This window comes from Bufo bufo, chromosome 8 (assembly GCF_905171765.1).
Source record: "Bufo bufo chromosome 8, aBufBuf1.1, whole genome shotgun sequence".
Taxonomy (NCBI): Eukaryota; Metazoa; Chordata; class Amphibia; order Anura; family Bufonidae; genus Bufo; species Bufo bufo.
In genome coordinates, this window is record NC_053396.1 from 97,206,411 (window position 1) to 97,222,649 (window position 16,239).

Genomic DNA, 16,239 nt, shown 5'->3' on the forward strand with positions numbered 1-16,239 from the left:
CAGGCTGCGCTCTGGACAGCAGAGACACAGAAAATTAACATGACTGATAATGCTCCGTGCCTCTCTGTGATCTCTTTACTACAAAATCAGTGACAACCTTCTCTCACTGTGATTCTGTAGTAAAAAGGTCACAGAGAGGCACGGAGCATTATCAATCATGTTTATGCTCCGTGTCTCTGCTGTCCGGAGAGCGGCTTGGCACTCTTTCACGCAGCGGATTACCCGCATGGCATCTGCTCGTGTGAAAGAGCCCATAGGGGCTCAATACTGGAAAAAAAAAGCTTCAGTTTTGTTGTCATTGTCAATGGGGACAAAACTGAACTGAACGGAATGCTCCAAAATGCATTCAGTTCAATTTAGGTGCGTTCCCATACCAGAGAGCAAACCGCAACATGTACTTTGCTTTCTGTCCTGGGATCCGGAGCAAGGCGGATCTGGCATGAACCCCAATGCAAGTCAATGGGGACGGATCCGTTTTCTCTGCCACAATCGAAGACAGATTCGTCCCCCATTGACTTTTAATGGAGTTCATGATGGATCCGTCCTGGCTATGTTAAAGATAATACAACCGAATCCGTTCAGATGCAGGTGGTTGTATTATCAGTAACGGAAGTGTTTTTGCTGAACCCTGCCGGATCCAGCACTAGTGTGAAAGAAGCCTAAAAGAGTTGTACAGCCTATTTAAAATCGATGACCTATACTCAAGATAGGTCTTCAAAATCTGATTGGTGGGGGTCTGACACCCGGCACCCCTGCCGATGAGCTGTTAGAAGACTAGGCAGCGCTCCATGCGAACACTTCTTCCTCTTCATTACACTATGCGTAGTCAACCCCCGCCAGTCAGATATTGACAACCTATTCAGACCATAGGCCACCAATACAAACAGGATGAACCACCCCTTTCAATTTTGCATAGTTAATATTTCCACTGAATGTGACACTCTCCATCCCCAGGGGTACAAATAAACCCATCTTTGCTCTGCTTGGCCACTAGAAAGCCAACAAGCCCTCAGATGCCATAAATGGGGAGTGTAATGAAACCACGCCGGGTGTGGATGGGAGAAGCCGTGTGTGTGAAAGGCAGTGAATACGATTATGTTCCCAGGAACAAATATTCATAATAAAGGAGAAGAATGTGGTGAGGTTAGATAACCTAAATCCTATTTAGAGAAAGCCAAATTGCAGTTCAGCCAAATGGCCTCTGCTCTTCATATTTTTCAGAGGTGCCACCGATACTACACAATCATCAAAACTCTGCATCAATACATAGCATGTGTAGTGTCCTAAGTGCACAGGGTCATTGCACTGCTTGTTCTCCAGTTTATTTTGGGAGGTGTATGTGTGATGACAGCAGCTGTGTGCACCCTAGGGTCTACAGATATGGATGGGTGGGGGGTAGCAGTATGCCAATCATGCAAGAAGGATGGTGGCAGCTTCCACAAAAGCTTTAGTACTTAACAACTCAACAACTTCTGGTGCTAAGCAATTTTTTTAGGCGACGAAAAGACTCTCGGTACCCCAGATGTGGCTGAGGTTGGCTAGATCCATCACCCGTACACGTACGCAGAAAATTCATATCCACTCACAGAGGAAATTAAAATCTTTATTTGCAATGAAACTTTCCCACAACAGGGCTGCTCAGGACCTAGCACATGACAACCGAGAACATGAGGCGAGTGCCAAGGGTACACTCTTAAAAACAGTATGTACATATCTGAAAAGCAGCCAAACTGTTCAACAGGTTAAAAAATGTCAGAGGAAAATAAGCGTCTTTCACAGAAAAGAAAAAAAAAAATCCCCAATCGTCATCTGCATAAACAGTCTCCTTTTAATAAAAATGGCCTTGACAGGGGATTGATCACTTATGACGACACAAAAGCATGAAAGATGGCGATTCAGGCTATTTCGTTATGAAGACGTTTACAACCCTGGCTTTTCTCGAAGTATGAAAACTCATGTGGTTACAAGGACACTTGCTGGCCAATGGGAGAATTACAATGTGCTAAACCAATGATGGAGACAGGGTAAAGACCTAAGGGTTATCTATCACTGGGAAGAGTGTGTCAGCTGAAGAAATGATGTGACGTTCTGGAAGAAACTAGGGAAGACCTCTATAATGTCATTGCGAGGCTCATCGATCAGTGAGGGTGTATGAAGCAACACCAAGTTAAAAACAGGTATCTCATAAATGGTGTAACTAAGTGCACTGAAAGGGGGGGAATAATGTGAGTCAGAAGCAGGAAAGCCTACTATGTACTGGAGTGATGCTAAGTTCTCCATGACACTGGTCCTATTGGCCCTAATCCAACTGCATCTAGAATATAAAAACAAAAACTAAAGTAACACAAAAGTCAGCAGCCCACTCCCTCTCTCACTTGCCCTCCTATGATGTAGAGGATGTGAGGACAGAACATTGACAGATCACTGCAACATAAAGCTTTCAGGAAGGTCTGATGGGGAAGTGTCCAGCACTTTATTGTGCTAACGTCTGTGGTAGATGAATTCCCAAAGTGATGTCCTTTATCGTCTCCATTGGGCTTGAAGTTCAGTAATTCAAGGGCGGTGGGCTTACAATCCTTTAGAATGTACTGTTTACCCCCCACCTTCTTGTCCATTTAATCAGTGTCCTCGCCTATAGTGCCCCCTCGTAACTGTTCTTCATACACCTCTCTCACAGCTAGAATACGGCTCAGCATACTCTGCAACATGATTTTGTCCATGGGAATAACAGAGTACCAAAGGGGAGATTCTGCCACACATGATCGCTCTGGCTGCATGTAAAACACATCAGTGCGGTTTCGAAGATTTTCAGGGCTGTTACGGTGAGAAGAAAATGAAATTAAAGTTAGATGGAAAAATTCTAGAGTCATTGCACTGACATTTAATTGTCCTTTTATGCATGGGGGGCATAAAACGTAGAGAGGCACAAAATATGTTGTAATATGTAAAATATACGGCTCACTTTAGTCTGGAAGTAACGAGATCACATGATTATCCAACCTAATCCCTTAATACAAAATAATGAACATGCACGTCATCAGCGTTACAGGGACGTATGGCATGAGCTCACATCCTGAGACTGCTCCATACATGCCAGGTGCTGATCCAGTCATGTAACCCCTCAGATGCCGCTGTCAATAACAACCGCATAATCTGTGGGGTTTAGGCAAAGTCATTTTGATCATTTTTTTGGGGTGTGTAAAAAATATTTAATTGGCCATTCTGATTTCTTTTTCAGTTACGCCATTCACCATACAAGATAAAAACTTTTATATCGTATTAGTAAAGACATTTTGGTGATACTTTTCTTTATTGGCCATTTTTAAAATGGGGAAATGTTGAGGATTTGAAAGGGTTTTATTTTATATTCTCACTTTATTTTTTTACTCCATATTTTTAGTCCCCATAGGGGACTTTAACATGCAATTGTCTGATCACTTCTCCCATAGACTGAAATGATTTAACATTGCAGTCTATGGGAAAATCAGTGCACTATGACATGCCTCAGAGCCTTCAGAAGGCCTTAGCCTACCATAGCAACTAAATGGCGCCCGCAACCTCGTCGCGGGAGGAGCCGTCCAGACAACAGTAGCATAGCTCTCCTGACCGCTCAGATGCCTTGGTTACAATTGAGGGGTCCATGATTGGCGTTACTGGTGATCATGGACTTTGCCACCGGGTGTCTGTAGTATTAAACTGGCACTTGGCAGCTATGATGCCCACGCTTCTGAGAAAGCGCCATCTTTACAGACCCGACATCAGGTGTACATGTATGCCTAGACTACTTATGAACAAACATACAGTTGAGTGTTCCCAGTTGTCAGTGTGTCCCTGCAGTCTATCACTGGCGGCACTGATAGAACAATGTCAGACTGTGGAGGGACACAACCCTAACTGGTAACACCCAGTTGTAAAAAAAATTATTTACTAAAACAGACATGTCGGGAGAGATGACAGGTCCACTTTAAGCGAACCAGTGACAAACGACCTCCCTATCCAACTGTTTGCAGGGACACAACTATATAGTTTGTCTGATTAAAACATTATTTTTTGTTAATATGCAAATTAGAACATTGGGGCAATGAGGGCATCGCCGTTGCACCCAAGATCTGCTCCTGTATGTGACCAGCCCCTGTCAATCAAAGCAGTGAGGGTGGGCTGGCCACATAAATGAGAGCTTGGTTGCAATTTGCACATTATGATAAAGTATTATAACTTGAGGATGGAGCCTCAAATCAACAAAATAAAAAAGTCAAATGAACTACAGCTATGTATATATGCACACAGTTGTATATAGAGGTCATTGGTGACAGTTTCCCTTTAACCCCAGGAAAATCTCAGTTTTTGCATTTTCATTTTTTACTCTCTGCCTTTCCAGAGCCATAACTTTATTTTTCCATTCTCAACGCCATGTGGGGGCTTGTTTTTTTCCCCAGACAAGTTGTACTTCCTAATGGCTCCATTTAATACTGCATACAATGAAAGTGGGAAGCTGGAAAGAAACTCCTAATGGAATTAGAAAAAAAAAACAAAAACTAAATTCTACCAGAGTTTTACAGGTTTGTATTTGGCATTTCATATGCGGTAAAACTGACCTGTTACCTTCATTCTCTGAGTCAGTACTATTACGATACCCCATTTGTGTAGTTTTTATAGTTTTAATACTGAAAAATGTTTTTAAAAAATTTAGAATTTTTTTAAATTGCCATATTCTGATACCCCCATCAACTTTTTTAGATTTTAGTCTATGGACCTCTGTGGGGGCTCATTTTTTGCAAGGCAATCTGCATTTTTTTCACCAATACCATTTTGGGGCGTGTATGACTTTCTGCTCACTTTTTATTTATAAAAAAACAAAAAAAAAAAAACAAAATTGCCAATTATGCCATAAGGGACAAATTTCTTTTATTTCAATAGTATGGGCGTTTTTAGATGCGATGATGCCAATGTTTATTTATTTAAAGGTTTATTTTTATTTTGTGGAAAGGAGGGTGATTTGAACTAGTTGCATACTATAATGACTATCTATTACATACAGCATTCAGTATATTTGAATAGAGTGCTGTCAGATGCAGGCGTGTATTGGAATATACCAGTGACAGTCATCGGAGCCTCAAGCAGGGTCTAAACATATCACTGTAATGTAACAGCTTCCTCGATCTCAGCCGGGGGAGGCTGTTACCATCGTGGGAACACGTGGCTCCCACTTTTTCACCGCTCAGATGCCGTGGTTACTTTTGAGCATGGCGTCTGAGGAGGAAAATGTCTGCAATCGGCGATATCGCTGATCGAAGACAAGAAACCCAGCAGATATGATGCCTGCTGTGCTTGTGAGCACCATAGTTAAAATCAGGTCCTGAAAGGTGATTTCACCCACAACACAACTGTCCCATTCATCAGAATGGAGCTTGCAGCAAATCATCTGCCTGTCACAGTAACAGAGCTTCACTGTGCATGGAATACCTGTAGAATCCACGGTGCTAGATAGGCCATCGATATGCAGGGTGTGAAAACACATTACAGGCTCTTTCAAAGTAGAGTGCTAACATGAAAGTTTTGGGGGATATTGAGTACTTATTTTAGCATACTTGTCCGAGTTAATTCAAAATATATTTTTATCATCAGGTGAAGATAGTCTGTATGTTATTAGCAACAACTTCTGTTACAAGTCATACCATTTAGAAAGGTAAAACTCATAAAACTTGACAGGGCATCGTAGAGGGTTCATCTTATTCTCATGCTGCTCCATTACTGGTTGCTGATCATCCTCACGCTTCCGCTTTGCTAAACTTTCTTAAGAGACAAAGGAAGAAAGGAAAGTCATTGTCTAATGATAACAAACGGTTCACACAGACGAGGATAACCAATATAAGGAGACAGCAGCTAGTTGGTTAAATCCACTAAAATTACAGAAAAGCAAGGCGACTTCTTATCTGAGAACTTCTGCTTAATGTGACCTACCTCTGCCTTTCTTTTGTCGCGCAGGAAAATAGTATCTGATGCTCACTACTTTCGAGGTTCCTCTGCTGGTTGCACATTTGCGGGAATGGCGAACAACATTGGTAAAGGACAACTGCATATGCTCCTCTGCAGTCCGCAGGCCAAAGAATTTGGTATTAAAGAACATGAGTGTGTTCAGGAGCACATAGGGAGAGTACACGCCCAGCTGCTTACAGTCCCACAGATGTTCTTCTTCCACTCGTGAGAATATCAGCCCTGAAATTGGCCACATGTCAGGTACAAACACTAGAAGGCCTCATCTGTATAAACTCTACCAGCACATATATTACCAGAGGACCCTCCCCATAGCTTTATATGTGGTGTGCAGTCTGAATTAAGACTACACGTTCAAGCTGTGTGCCAGGTAGAGCCATTATTGCTGTCTCTGCAGCACTATACCCCATTTCTTACTACTGGGCGTCAGGCTGCGGTGCCACGAAGTCAGAATCTTATTCAGTTCTTGAACGAAGGTCAGGTAATAGAGGTCAGTGAAAATGTTCACCATCCGGCTGTTTTCAAGGAGGTACTGTAAAAAAGAAACACACACAAACTAACCTTTAAAGGGTTTGTCACAAAGAATATTGCATTTATGAACAAGCACCAAAACTATGAACGTTCCTCATTTCACTATTAAACTAGAAATTTGTGAATAGCGCCATCTACCACAAAGATGGGAATCTATTACACATCTTTGATAGGAATTTCTACTGCTGGCTGATATTCTTGCACAAATAAATACACCCAATAACCTCTCCCTAAAACAAGGCGAGACTAGTTGGACCTCTTTGGCTGCCAAGTAGCCATGCATGGTTGAACAGCTGTTTACCACTAAAGTGGAGAAAGAATAGGTGAGGAAGTACGGCTCTCCATTTGTAGGGCTGATGAGGCTGAGCTTGTGCTGCATTTTACCAGAATTACTACTAAATGTATAAAAACTAAATGCAAACTCACCTGCTGGATGCCCAGGCATAGGTAGTAAATGCTGTCTGGCTCATATCGTTCACCATTTGGTCTAGTTATCTCCTTCACAAATTGTGCTAAGCCATAATTAAGTTCGGCTGCTGTACAGGCCAAAATGTCTTCTTTTATACGCATAGGTTTAGCTATGTAAAAAAGATACAAAAAATAAACATATAATTATACATTATGTATTTGACTTTTTAGACCTGGGGCAAACCAAGTCACCATGGCGGCTCAAAAATCATCCCTGGCTGGCACATTTTACTCCCATTCCTTTCTACATCCAAACACATGAAGCCAGGCTTCCACTGACAGCTTTCAGCTCTATCCTTTCTGGCATGTGGTCACAAACCAATCCTACCAAGGAAAGAAAGCAAACTGTACATATAAAATATGGAGTGAGAGACCTGCTGAGACTATAGAAGTAAAGGATGCAGGCAAACAGGAAAAACTGCTGTGACTATTAGGGAGGAGGAGGGGACAGTGCTGTAGCCAGAGTGCTGTACCACTGGATAAAAAGGGGGCAATGGCACTGTTACAACCATAAGCTACAGGGAAAAATACTTCTGCACCCACTAATGGAAAAGAGGGGAACAAACAAACTTATATTTTGATTAATATTTTGTACTTACGGCCAAAGCGCAATTCCTCTCCTTTGCTGGGCTCACCCCCTTCATACTTTCGCTGCACCCAAGTTTTCCAGGCATTTACACCATAAGTAAAACTTAGGTTTGTACTGCTCCGTTGGCTTAGAAGAGAGTCCCGAGAGCTGCTCTCTTTTTCTGATAAAAGCATGCGTTTTGGGCCCTGTATGCAAATAAATTATTTTACAAACGTAAAATAGCAAGTCATCTACGGATATTAAGTCTTTATAACAAAAATCATTAGGGAAGCACCAACCTTTCTTAAAACTCGAGAAGGATCTTGCTCGGAAGCATCATCAGAGCTCACTAAACCACAATCCAGCAGGAAATCCACACTCTGATTTATATCTGCAGAATCTTGACATGAGCCGTACAAAAAGAATGAACAATCATGTAAAAAATAAAAATAAAAAAAGTTTGTTTAAGATTTATAAACCTTTATGGAAGAATGTAACTAATACCAGTATTAGAAAAGCTTACTTTTTGGGAAATCAGCCTCCAAGTCCTGCCCTGGTTCTTCGAGCACATTTGCCATTTTAACTGCCATTGCCAGAACATCATCTCGCGTGGGCCCAAATATGTCACAGTCTTCCAAAAGACCCTCAGCACTCTGGTCACTGGAAAGCTCTGTAGAAAGCATGGATAGAACAAAGAGGAGACAATTTTTCAATACACGGTTTTCCTGGATACAGAGGTTTAGCATAGTAATAGTTTTAAATTGGACCTTTCCCCACTCCTGACATGCCTGTTTAATAGCTTAAAGGGGTTCTGCAGTTCGTTTAAACTGATGATCTATCCTCTGGATACATCAGCATCTGATCGGCGGGGGTCTGACCCCCGGGACCCCTGCCAATCAGCTGTTTGTGAAGGCAAACAGCCTTCTAACTTTTTACCGTAGGCCGAGTGACGTCACGACTAGCATCACTGGCGTGGGCGGGGCTAAGCTCTGTTCACTTCAATGGAGCGCAGCCTTCTCAAACAGCTGATCGGTGGGAGTCCCAGGTGTCGGACCCCTGCCGATCAGATGCGGATGATTTATCCAGGAGGATAGATCATCAGTTTAAACATACTGCAGAACCCCTTTAATGCACAGCCCATGTAATAATTCTGGAACATCTATTCTTATGGCTCTATGTTGTGCCATTCCTTTATTATTTCAACTAGAAGTTAGGAATTAATTGCTAGCAGTCTGCAGTAAGGGTACAGGGGGTGGTAACAAGTTGGGGGCAATCCGGCAATCAGAAAAACTCCCTGGATCAATGACCCATTTTCCGAATTCTCATAACTATAAAATGTTACTACTCCAGAAAAACATCCATGTCCCTCTTGAACTCTTAGCGAGTTCACCACCTAGTCTGATTTTAAAGTTTAATCAGACAGACAATGAGGGTATATGGCAAACTATGCCCTCTTTGTCCGATAGGTGAAGGTCCTACCTTTGGGACCCACACCGATCTTGTAAACAGTCGGCAAAATAAAAGAGGGCGCACTACATATGCACTTAATTTCTCTAGGGCCGCCTAAAGTAGCCGAGCGCTGGCTTGACAATTTCCATCTGCCCCACAGAAGTGAATGGAAGCAGTGGCTGCGCAAGCGTAGTGCACTCCCATTCATTTCTATGGACCCGCACCTTTCAGACAATAGAGGCATATCCTAGTGATATGACCCCATTGTCTGAGATGGAGATACCCCTTTAAAGTTTAGATCAGGGATCAGCAACCTCCAGCACTCCAGCTGTTCTGAAACTACAACTCCCAGAATACTCCACTGAATTTTTTGGAAATTACAAGAACAGATTAGCAAGGGTGTATGGTGGAAGTTGTAGTTTCACAGCAGCTGGAGTGCCAAAGGCAATTACCAGCTTTCAAACAAGACCAGATACATATCTCTAGCTGCTACAGAACAGGATATGAAGGGTTAACGAAGTCCTCATCCCTTCAGATGGCTGTGATCTCAGCCAGCATGGAGGAGGAGATGGGGGGTCGGTTGAAGAGCTAACAGGTTGCAGGGAGGAGAGAAAACACATTCTCTCATGAGCCCAGGAAGAAGTAACATGGAATTCTGCATGTGCTACCTATTCTCTCCTCCATCAATCAGGGGGGGGGGGGGGGGGGTCTTTTTTTTCTTGTCTAGGAAAAGAGTGAGAAGATGAGCACTTGCCCATCTAATCACCCCTCTGTGCCAAATTAAGCCATGTACTGATGCCGTGACCCAGATATTTACCAGCATCTGGATCACGGCATCAAATAGGTCACACAAAACACTTTTACCCCACGAACATCTATACACAAACTGTTCCTCCTGTTTATATCCTATCTTTACCACAAAATATGTGGACTGCTTCTCTAGTGATACCCATTACATGCTACAGTAATAGTGATAACGCCATATTTAATGGGGAGAAATATAATATAAATATATAAAATATATATATATATATATATATATATATACATACATACACATACATATACACACATATATACACACACACACACACACACTCCTTTCTCCTCATCACCCTCTACAACTCCTCTCTCATCACTCTTTAAAGGGCCAACAATTTCAGTTTTAACCTTTTTACTATTTGTATATTTTAAGAAAATTTTCAGGTTAGTCTTACTTTTTGACAATGAGCGTGTGTCTCCAGCTTGGCTTTCTTTATCTGCCTATAGCAAAGTTCACACATCAGTTATTTCCATCATTGTGAGCCAAAACCAGTAGTGAAGCTTACTCCGATCAGGTGTAATGTAAAGATTGGCACCTGTTCTGTGTTTTTGACCCAGAAATAACTGATCAAAATAACTGAAGTGTGATGTCAGCCTTACATAGTGTTTTTTGTTTTCCTTATAGTTTTTTTAGTGCTTCTTCACTACCTTCCTGCTTCAGTAATTCACTTTCCTGTCCCAGTCACTTTTATTCCCATAAGGTATTTATTGTATACTTCGGACTACAAGACCCCCCACCCCCACACTTTTTTCTGACCGCGCACAGCGGCAGGATGTAGTGCATATAGCCGCGCACTATGACCTGACTGTGCGCCGTCAGGTCATAGTACACAGCAGAACCTGGATGAAGCGATGGAGTGGTGAGTCCTGAATATGCGGCGCTGTCTGGAGCAAGGTAAGTTTATTTATTTGTTTTGAAACGTCTGATCTGAGTCTGATGGAGGCTGATGAGAAAAAAAAATAAAAAATCTTATTTTCCTCCTCCAAATCCTAGGTGAGTCTTATGGTCTTGCGAGTCTTATAATCTGAAAAATACAGTAATTTAGGATGCTTTTAAAACCCAATTTTGTGGCTGTATTTTCACTTTTGAGAAAATTGTCCCAGTTCGTAAAGCTAAAGCTAATGGCCTCTGTAATCTGATCAAATTTAGCTTTCCCGGAGTGCAACGTTTTTGTGGCTCCCCAACAATACACCCTATTGAATGGCAATTGAAAGTTTATTATATTATGGTTACCATTTCCTACTATGTCTGTTGTTCTGTCAAGTATATTGGTTATTAATAAAATTCATTATGGCTGTCCCTCTAGTCACATCTTGAACCAGTTCGGAAAGGTAATAGGTTCTTGGCAATAACCAAAAACAGTTTCCTTTATGAGATTTACAGCTTTCAGTTTTAAGTTGAAGTCCCCCATAATTACGACCTCATTACGCCTCGTCTATCGCGTTTAGTAGTAGATTTTCTGTGGACTCTGGTATATTAGGTGGCTTATAATCCACTCCTATCAGTATTTTATTATTGTTTTTGCCTCCATGTATTTCTACCCACAGTGAATCCATATGTTCATGTTCCTCACTTAGATCTTCCCATAGTGTGGGCTTTAGACCGGACTTTACATAAAGGCCCCCCCCGGGTGTCTGTGTGAACTTAGCCTTATAAAGCTGGGGTTTCTCCCCCTCAATCAACTGCAAAACAGACTGCAGATTTTTTTCCTCTAGATTCAAAGCAGCGCACTTCCATCACTAACTCACTTTTCCTTAAAATGTGACCTTACCGCACAAGTCAGAGGATTTGTCCAGCCCTTCTGCCTCTGCAATCATTTCAGCCATGGCTAGAATATCAGCTTCTAATGGGTTGGAAGGAATTTTAACTTTCAGTTCTTCAATGGTTTCCACAATTTTATCAGTATTTTCCAAAGTGGTAGGTAGCAGCAGGGGTACAGGCACCTAATGCAATAACAATGGTAGCAACATTAACACCACTATACAAATGTAAAAGGAGCGATAAATGAAATAATAATAGGAACGAGGACAAGAAAATTAAAACCCCACTCACCGGAATAGGTATAGAGAATGGAGCAGGCACTTTTTGAGAGTATAAATTCATAGGTACGGGCACAAATATGGGCACAGGGATAGGTAGAATAATAACCTGTGGCTTCCAATCCTCATCTACAGTAGAAAATAAAGGAAAGAAACATCTGTTTAAAAGGATGTGCAAAGCATGGATTTGCAGAATACATTTAGTAAGAGTGTTGGTCCTTACTTATTTTTTCCCATGTGAAATAGGCACCTAGGGAGTCATTTATGAAACAGAAATATGCCTATTTTTGGTCCTTTGCACCGCAAGCTGCGTCTTAAGAAATGTTCAGGTGCCTATGGTGTTCTGTAATCTGTACACTTGTACAGTGCTGGGAGTACAGATTCCACAGCAGGGCCCAGTGAGCTAAGTACAGGCAAGACAACACATTGCTACTCCTGCCTGTCCGCTCTGGTATAGCCTGGCTGGTATAGATGTGCCCGCTCTACTATGCCAGCCACACTATAGCAGAGCGGAAAGGCAGGAGCAGCAATGTGTGCTCCTGCCTGTAGATTGCTCACTGGGCCCCACAAAAGGAATCTGTATTCTCACACATCACTGACAGCGGTGTGAGTATATAGTTTGCAAAGCGCAATAGGCACCTGAACTTCAGCTACATATTTCGCATGAAAAGCAGAAAAAAAAGTATATTAGAAAAATTCATTTTAGGGCATTTAGAATGGGTTTTAATAAAAACTTTATTTGAAAGTTTAGGTACACTTTTGTGTGCCTTCTCCAGGCAGATCTCACTCCCATAGTGACATCAGGCATGGTAAGATGGAACGCCATGCTGGCTGGTACAGTGACTGAGGCAACTGTATGATGCCCAGAAAACATTGTGTACAGGTTCAGTCTATTACAGGAGCTGCAAATCTGGTCACCACAAGATGGGTCTGACAGCTCCCAACAGTCAGTTACTGCAGTAAAAGCTTAACTGGATAAAAAAAAAAAAAAAAAGTTTATAGAGTGGAAACTGACATAGCGGCAAGAAACTAGGGTTGCACCGGGTATCGAATTATCCATACCCAATCAATATTTTTGTACCGTATCGGTTCAATACCGGGATTTGCTTTTTACCGATACTAGGCTGCGCTACTGCACAGCCTAGTATAACAGTACATGGCACGCACTGCTTTCAGTGCGCGCCATGTTCCCTCAGCAGCACAGGGGAGAAGGAGTCACTGCCTCCCTTCCCACTATGCTGCTGCTACCACCAATGACAAGTGATAGGGGAGGAGGGGCTGTGGCCACCAATGAAGATAACTTACCCATTATTACAGATAGATACAGATGGCGTGTGTCGGCTGCAGAATCGCATAGCTGGCACTCGACCTCTATGACAGGGAGCTGCGATCAGCGGCAGTTAACCCCTCAGGTGCCCCTGAACGCAGCTCCCTGTCATAGGTCGGGTGCCAACTATGTGATTCTGCAGCTGGCACACGCCATCTGTATCTGTATTAAACTTTAGTCATCTTCATTGGTGGCGAAGGGCGCCCTCCCCCCCACCCCAGTATTAAAAACATTGGTGGCGCAGTGCGCCCTGCCTCTCCCCCAACCGCTGTATTATAAAAACATTGGTGGCGCAGTGGGCCCCCCCAAACCCCCAGTATTAAATTCATTGGTGGCAGTGGCCACAGGGTCCCCTCCACCCTCGTCATTGGTGGTGCAGTGGCAGTTCCGATCGGAGCCCTAGCAGTGTAATCCTGGGGCTCCGAACAGTTACCATGGCAGCCAGGATGCTACTGAAGCCCTGGTTGCCATGGTAAGCTCCCTGCTGCCGTGTGCACAAAGCACAGGACAGCAGGGACAGTGTGAGATCCTATTGACCCTCATAGAGCCCTATTAGCGTGAATAGGACAAGGGATTAAAATATTCCAGGTTCTAGCCTAGTGATGGGCAAACTACAGCCTGGCAGACCTTTTTATCCGGCCCGCAGAGCTGTCCGGAGGCGGCAGGAGTGGAGATGAGCGCTTCCATTGTGGAAGCGCTCATCTCCATATTCATCTGTATCGCCGTCCTCAGGAGCATGGGAGAGGAGTCTCCCTTGCCCGTTCCTCTGAAAGGCTACAGGCCTAGTGCCTGTAGCCTATCAGAGGCCGGTGCAATGACGTCATCGCGCCACCTGAGCCGTACAGAACGGGACAAAGGCCGGAAGAGGCCTGCATCGCATCACTGACAGCAGCATAAAGGTAAGTATATGGATTGGTACTATGGAGAAGAAGGGAAGCACTATGGGGGCCCTATATACTGGCACAGTATTTATTCTGCGAATTGCAACAAAGCTAACTGCAGACTTGGATGCCTTAGCAAAAAAGGGAGACCAACAACACTGTTCCCACTAAACTTGAAGGTGAGTTATACATACTCTGTTATGAAAGAAATACATTGCATAAAAGTTTTGTACAATAACTTTTTATGCTTTTCTACCTTAAATTAAACTAAACCTTTACGGTTACAAAATTTACATTTAATTTATATTACTTCACACAAACGCCCCATCCATCTACTCTTGGTCCAGCCCCCGGGTCCAATATATGAACCCATTATGGCCCACAAGCCAAAAAGTTTGCCCACCTATGTTCTGGGTGGGGAAATAGTTATTAAATAAAGTGGGGGAAAAAAAGTGAAAAAAAAACACAACAAAATATTAAGTATAAATCACCCCCTTTCCCACCTGCGTTCGGTCCGGATCCATCTGGTATCTGCACAGACGGATGCGCACCAATAATGCAAACGCTTGCATCCGTTCAGAACGGATCCGTTTGCATTATTCTTTATTAAGATATTTAAAATTCCTAATTATGCATTATTCGTTATTAAGATTTTTTAAATATTAAGTTTTCAATTGCACTATATTGTGTCAGTGAAAACAGATCCGTCCCCATTGACTTACATTGTAAGTCAGGACGGATCCGTTTGGCTCCGTATAGTCAGGCGGACATCAAAATGCTGCAAGCAGCGTTTTGGTGTCCGCATTCAAAGCAGAATGGTGACAGAACGCAGCCAAACTGATGCATTCTGAACGGATCCTTATCCATTCAGAATGCATTGGGGCTGAACTGATCTGTTTTGGGCCGCTTGTGAGAGCGGACCCAGAAACGCCAGTGTAAAAGTAGCCTTAAATATATAAACAAAAAATATATTACATATCGCCATGTCCGAAAAGGCCAAACTATTAAAATATTACAATATATCTCCTATGCGGTGAACACCATAACATAAAAAAATAAAAACTGTGCAATTCGCAATTTTTTAGTCACCTTGTCCCCCCCAAAAATAGAATAGGACTGTTCGATTATGGGCTGGATGTTCCATAAAATGCAGAATTCACGTGGCTTTTTTTGGCGTTTTATTTTTTTTGCGTGGTATTGACTCGTATGGAGTATCGCAATACTTTTTTATGGTATCGAAATTGAATTTAAATTTTGGTATCGTGAAAACCCTACAAGATACAAAAAAAATAAAAATGCAACTCCATTCTGTTGCAGTTAAAGCGGTCTGAAATCAGTTTCTTTGATGCAGTGCTCAAACTGCTTGTCTTCATATAAAACTCTCACAGTCACCACTTGGGGACATGATTCACATTATCCAGCACCTGTTAAGCTCCAGAATATATATTTATCTGTAGTAAATTCCCCCTGGTGGTTGCAGAGTATATTGCTATACAGGGGAAATAACATTCCAAAGCAAGTTGGTAGCCCTGAAACGGTTAAATAAACAACTGATTACCGTACAGGTAATTGAGGAATGCAAGCATACATCTGATTGACTGTCCATGGAGCTGTACGCAAAGGCTTCCCTTTCACTTACCTGTCTGACAGTCTGTGCTTTTTGTTTCCACTCGGCAGGAGACGCCACGATTCTGCATTAACGGTTTACACATCGCAGCCTTGTTTTTACGTGGCACGCTGGGCGTAGGAGGTGGTGGTGGAGCAGGGGCAGTCTCTGGTGAGGCTGGTTTTGGTGATGCCTAAAAGATATATATAGTAGATTGTCACTTCACTGAGAAAACATCTTGGTAAAGCAAACCTTGAAGTGTTACTTAAATCTATAGGCCATTGTTCTGCCAATATAATGTGCTCTGATTACTGCAGCAGAGGAGGAGGTTTTGTTACTCACTGCGTTCGTCTCTGTTTTTTGCTGTGTACTTGCTGGGGTTTTGGATCCTGCATTCTGACCTAGTGGGATTTAAAAGAAACAGGTTAAGTAATAAAAATAAAAAAAGCCATTTATTAATCCTCTGTTCACATTTCATTTAACATAATTAAAACCGTGCCAGAAATGCAGCATTGCCGGTACTTTACAACATAACACAACAGGGAAGATTTAC

At 42.5% G+C, this 16,239-nt stretch overlaps 1 protein-coding gene across 6 annotated transcripts in view; it reads right to left on the reverse strand.

Moving 5' to 3' along the window:
- Window positions 1-1,595: 1,595 nt before the first annotated feature.
- Window positions 1,596-16,239, reverse strand: part of ZMYM3 (zinc finger MYM-type containing 3) — a 93,391-nt gene continuing 78,747 nt past the window's right edge. For all 6 annotated transcript variants that reach the window (XM_040442321.1, XM_040442322.1, XM_040442323.1 and 3 more), the window contains 12 exons: window positions 16,029-16,087; window positions 15,720-15,879; window positions 11,886-12,001; window positions 11,605-11,776; window positions 8,085-8,231; window positions 7,861-7,961; window positions 7,593-7,767; window positions 6,952-7,103; window positions 6,412-6,526; window positions 5,962-6,216; window positions 5,676-5,793; window positions 1,596-2,814 (listed from right to left, as the gene is read on the reverse strand). In XM_040442321.1, coding sequence (XP_040298255.1) covers window positions 2,616-2,814; window positions 5,676-5,793; window positions 5,962-6,216; window positions 6,412-6,526; window positions 6,952-7,103; window positions 7,593-7,767; window positions 7,861-7,961; window positions 8,085-8,231; window positions 11,605-11,776; window positions 11,886-12,001; window positions 15,720-15,879; window positions 16,029-16,087 — 1,769 coding nt within the window. In that variant the 3' untranslated portion in view covers window positions 1,596-2,615. The remainder of the gene's footprint in view (window positions 2,815-5,675; window positions 5,794-5,961; window positions 6,217-6,411; window positions 6,527-6,951; window positions 7,104-7,592; window positions 7,768-7,860; window positions 7,962-8,084; window positions 8,232-11,604; window positions 11,777-11,885; window positions 12,002-15,719; window positions 15,880-16,028; window positions 16,088-16,239) is intronic.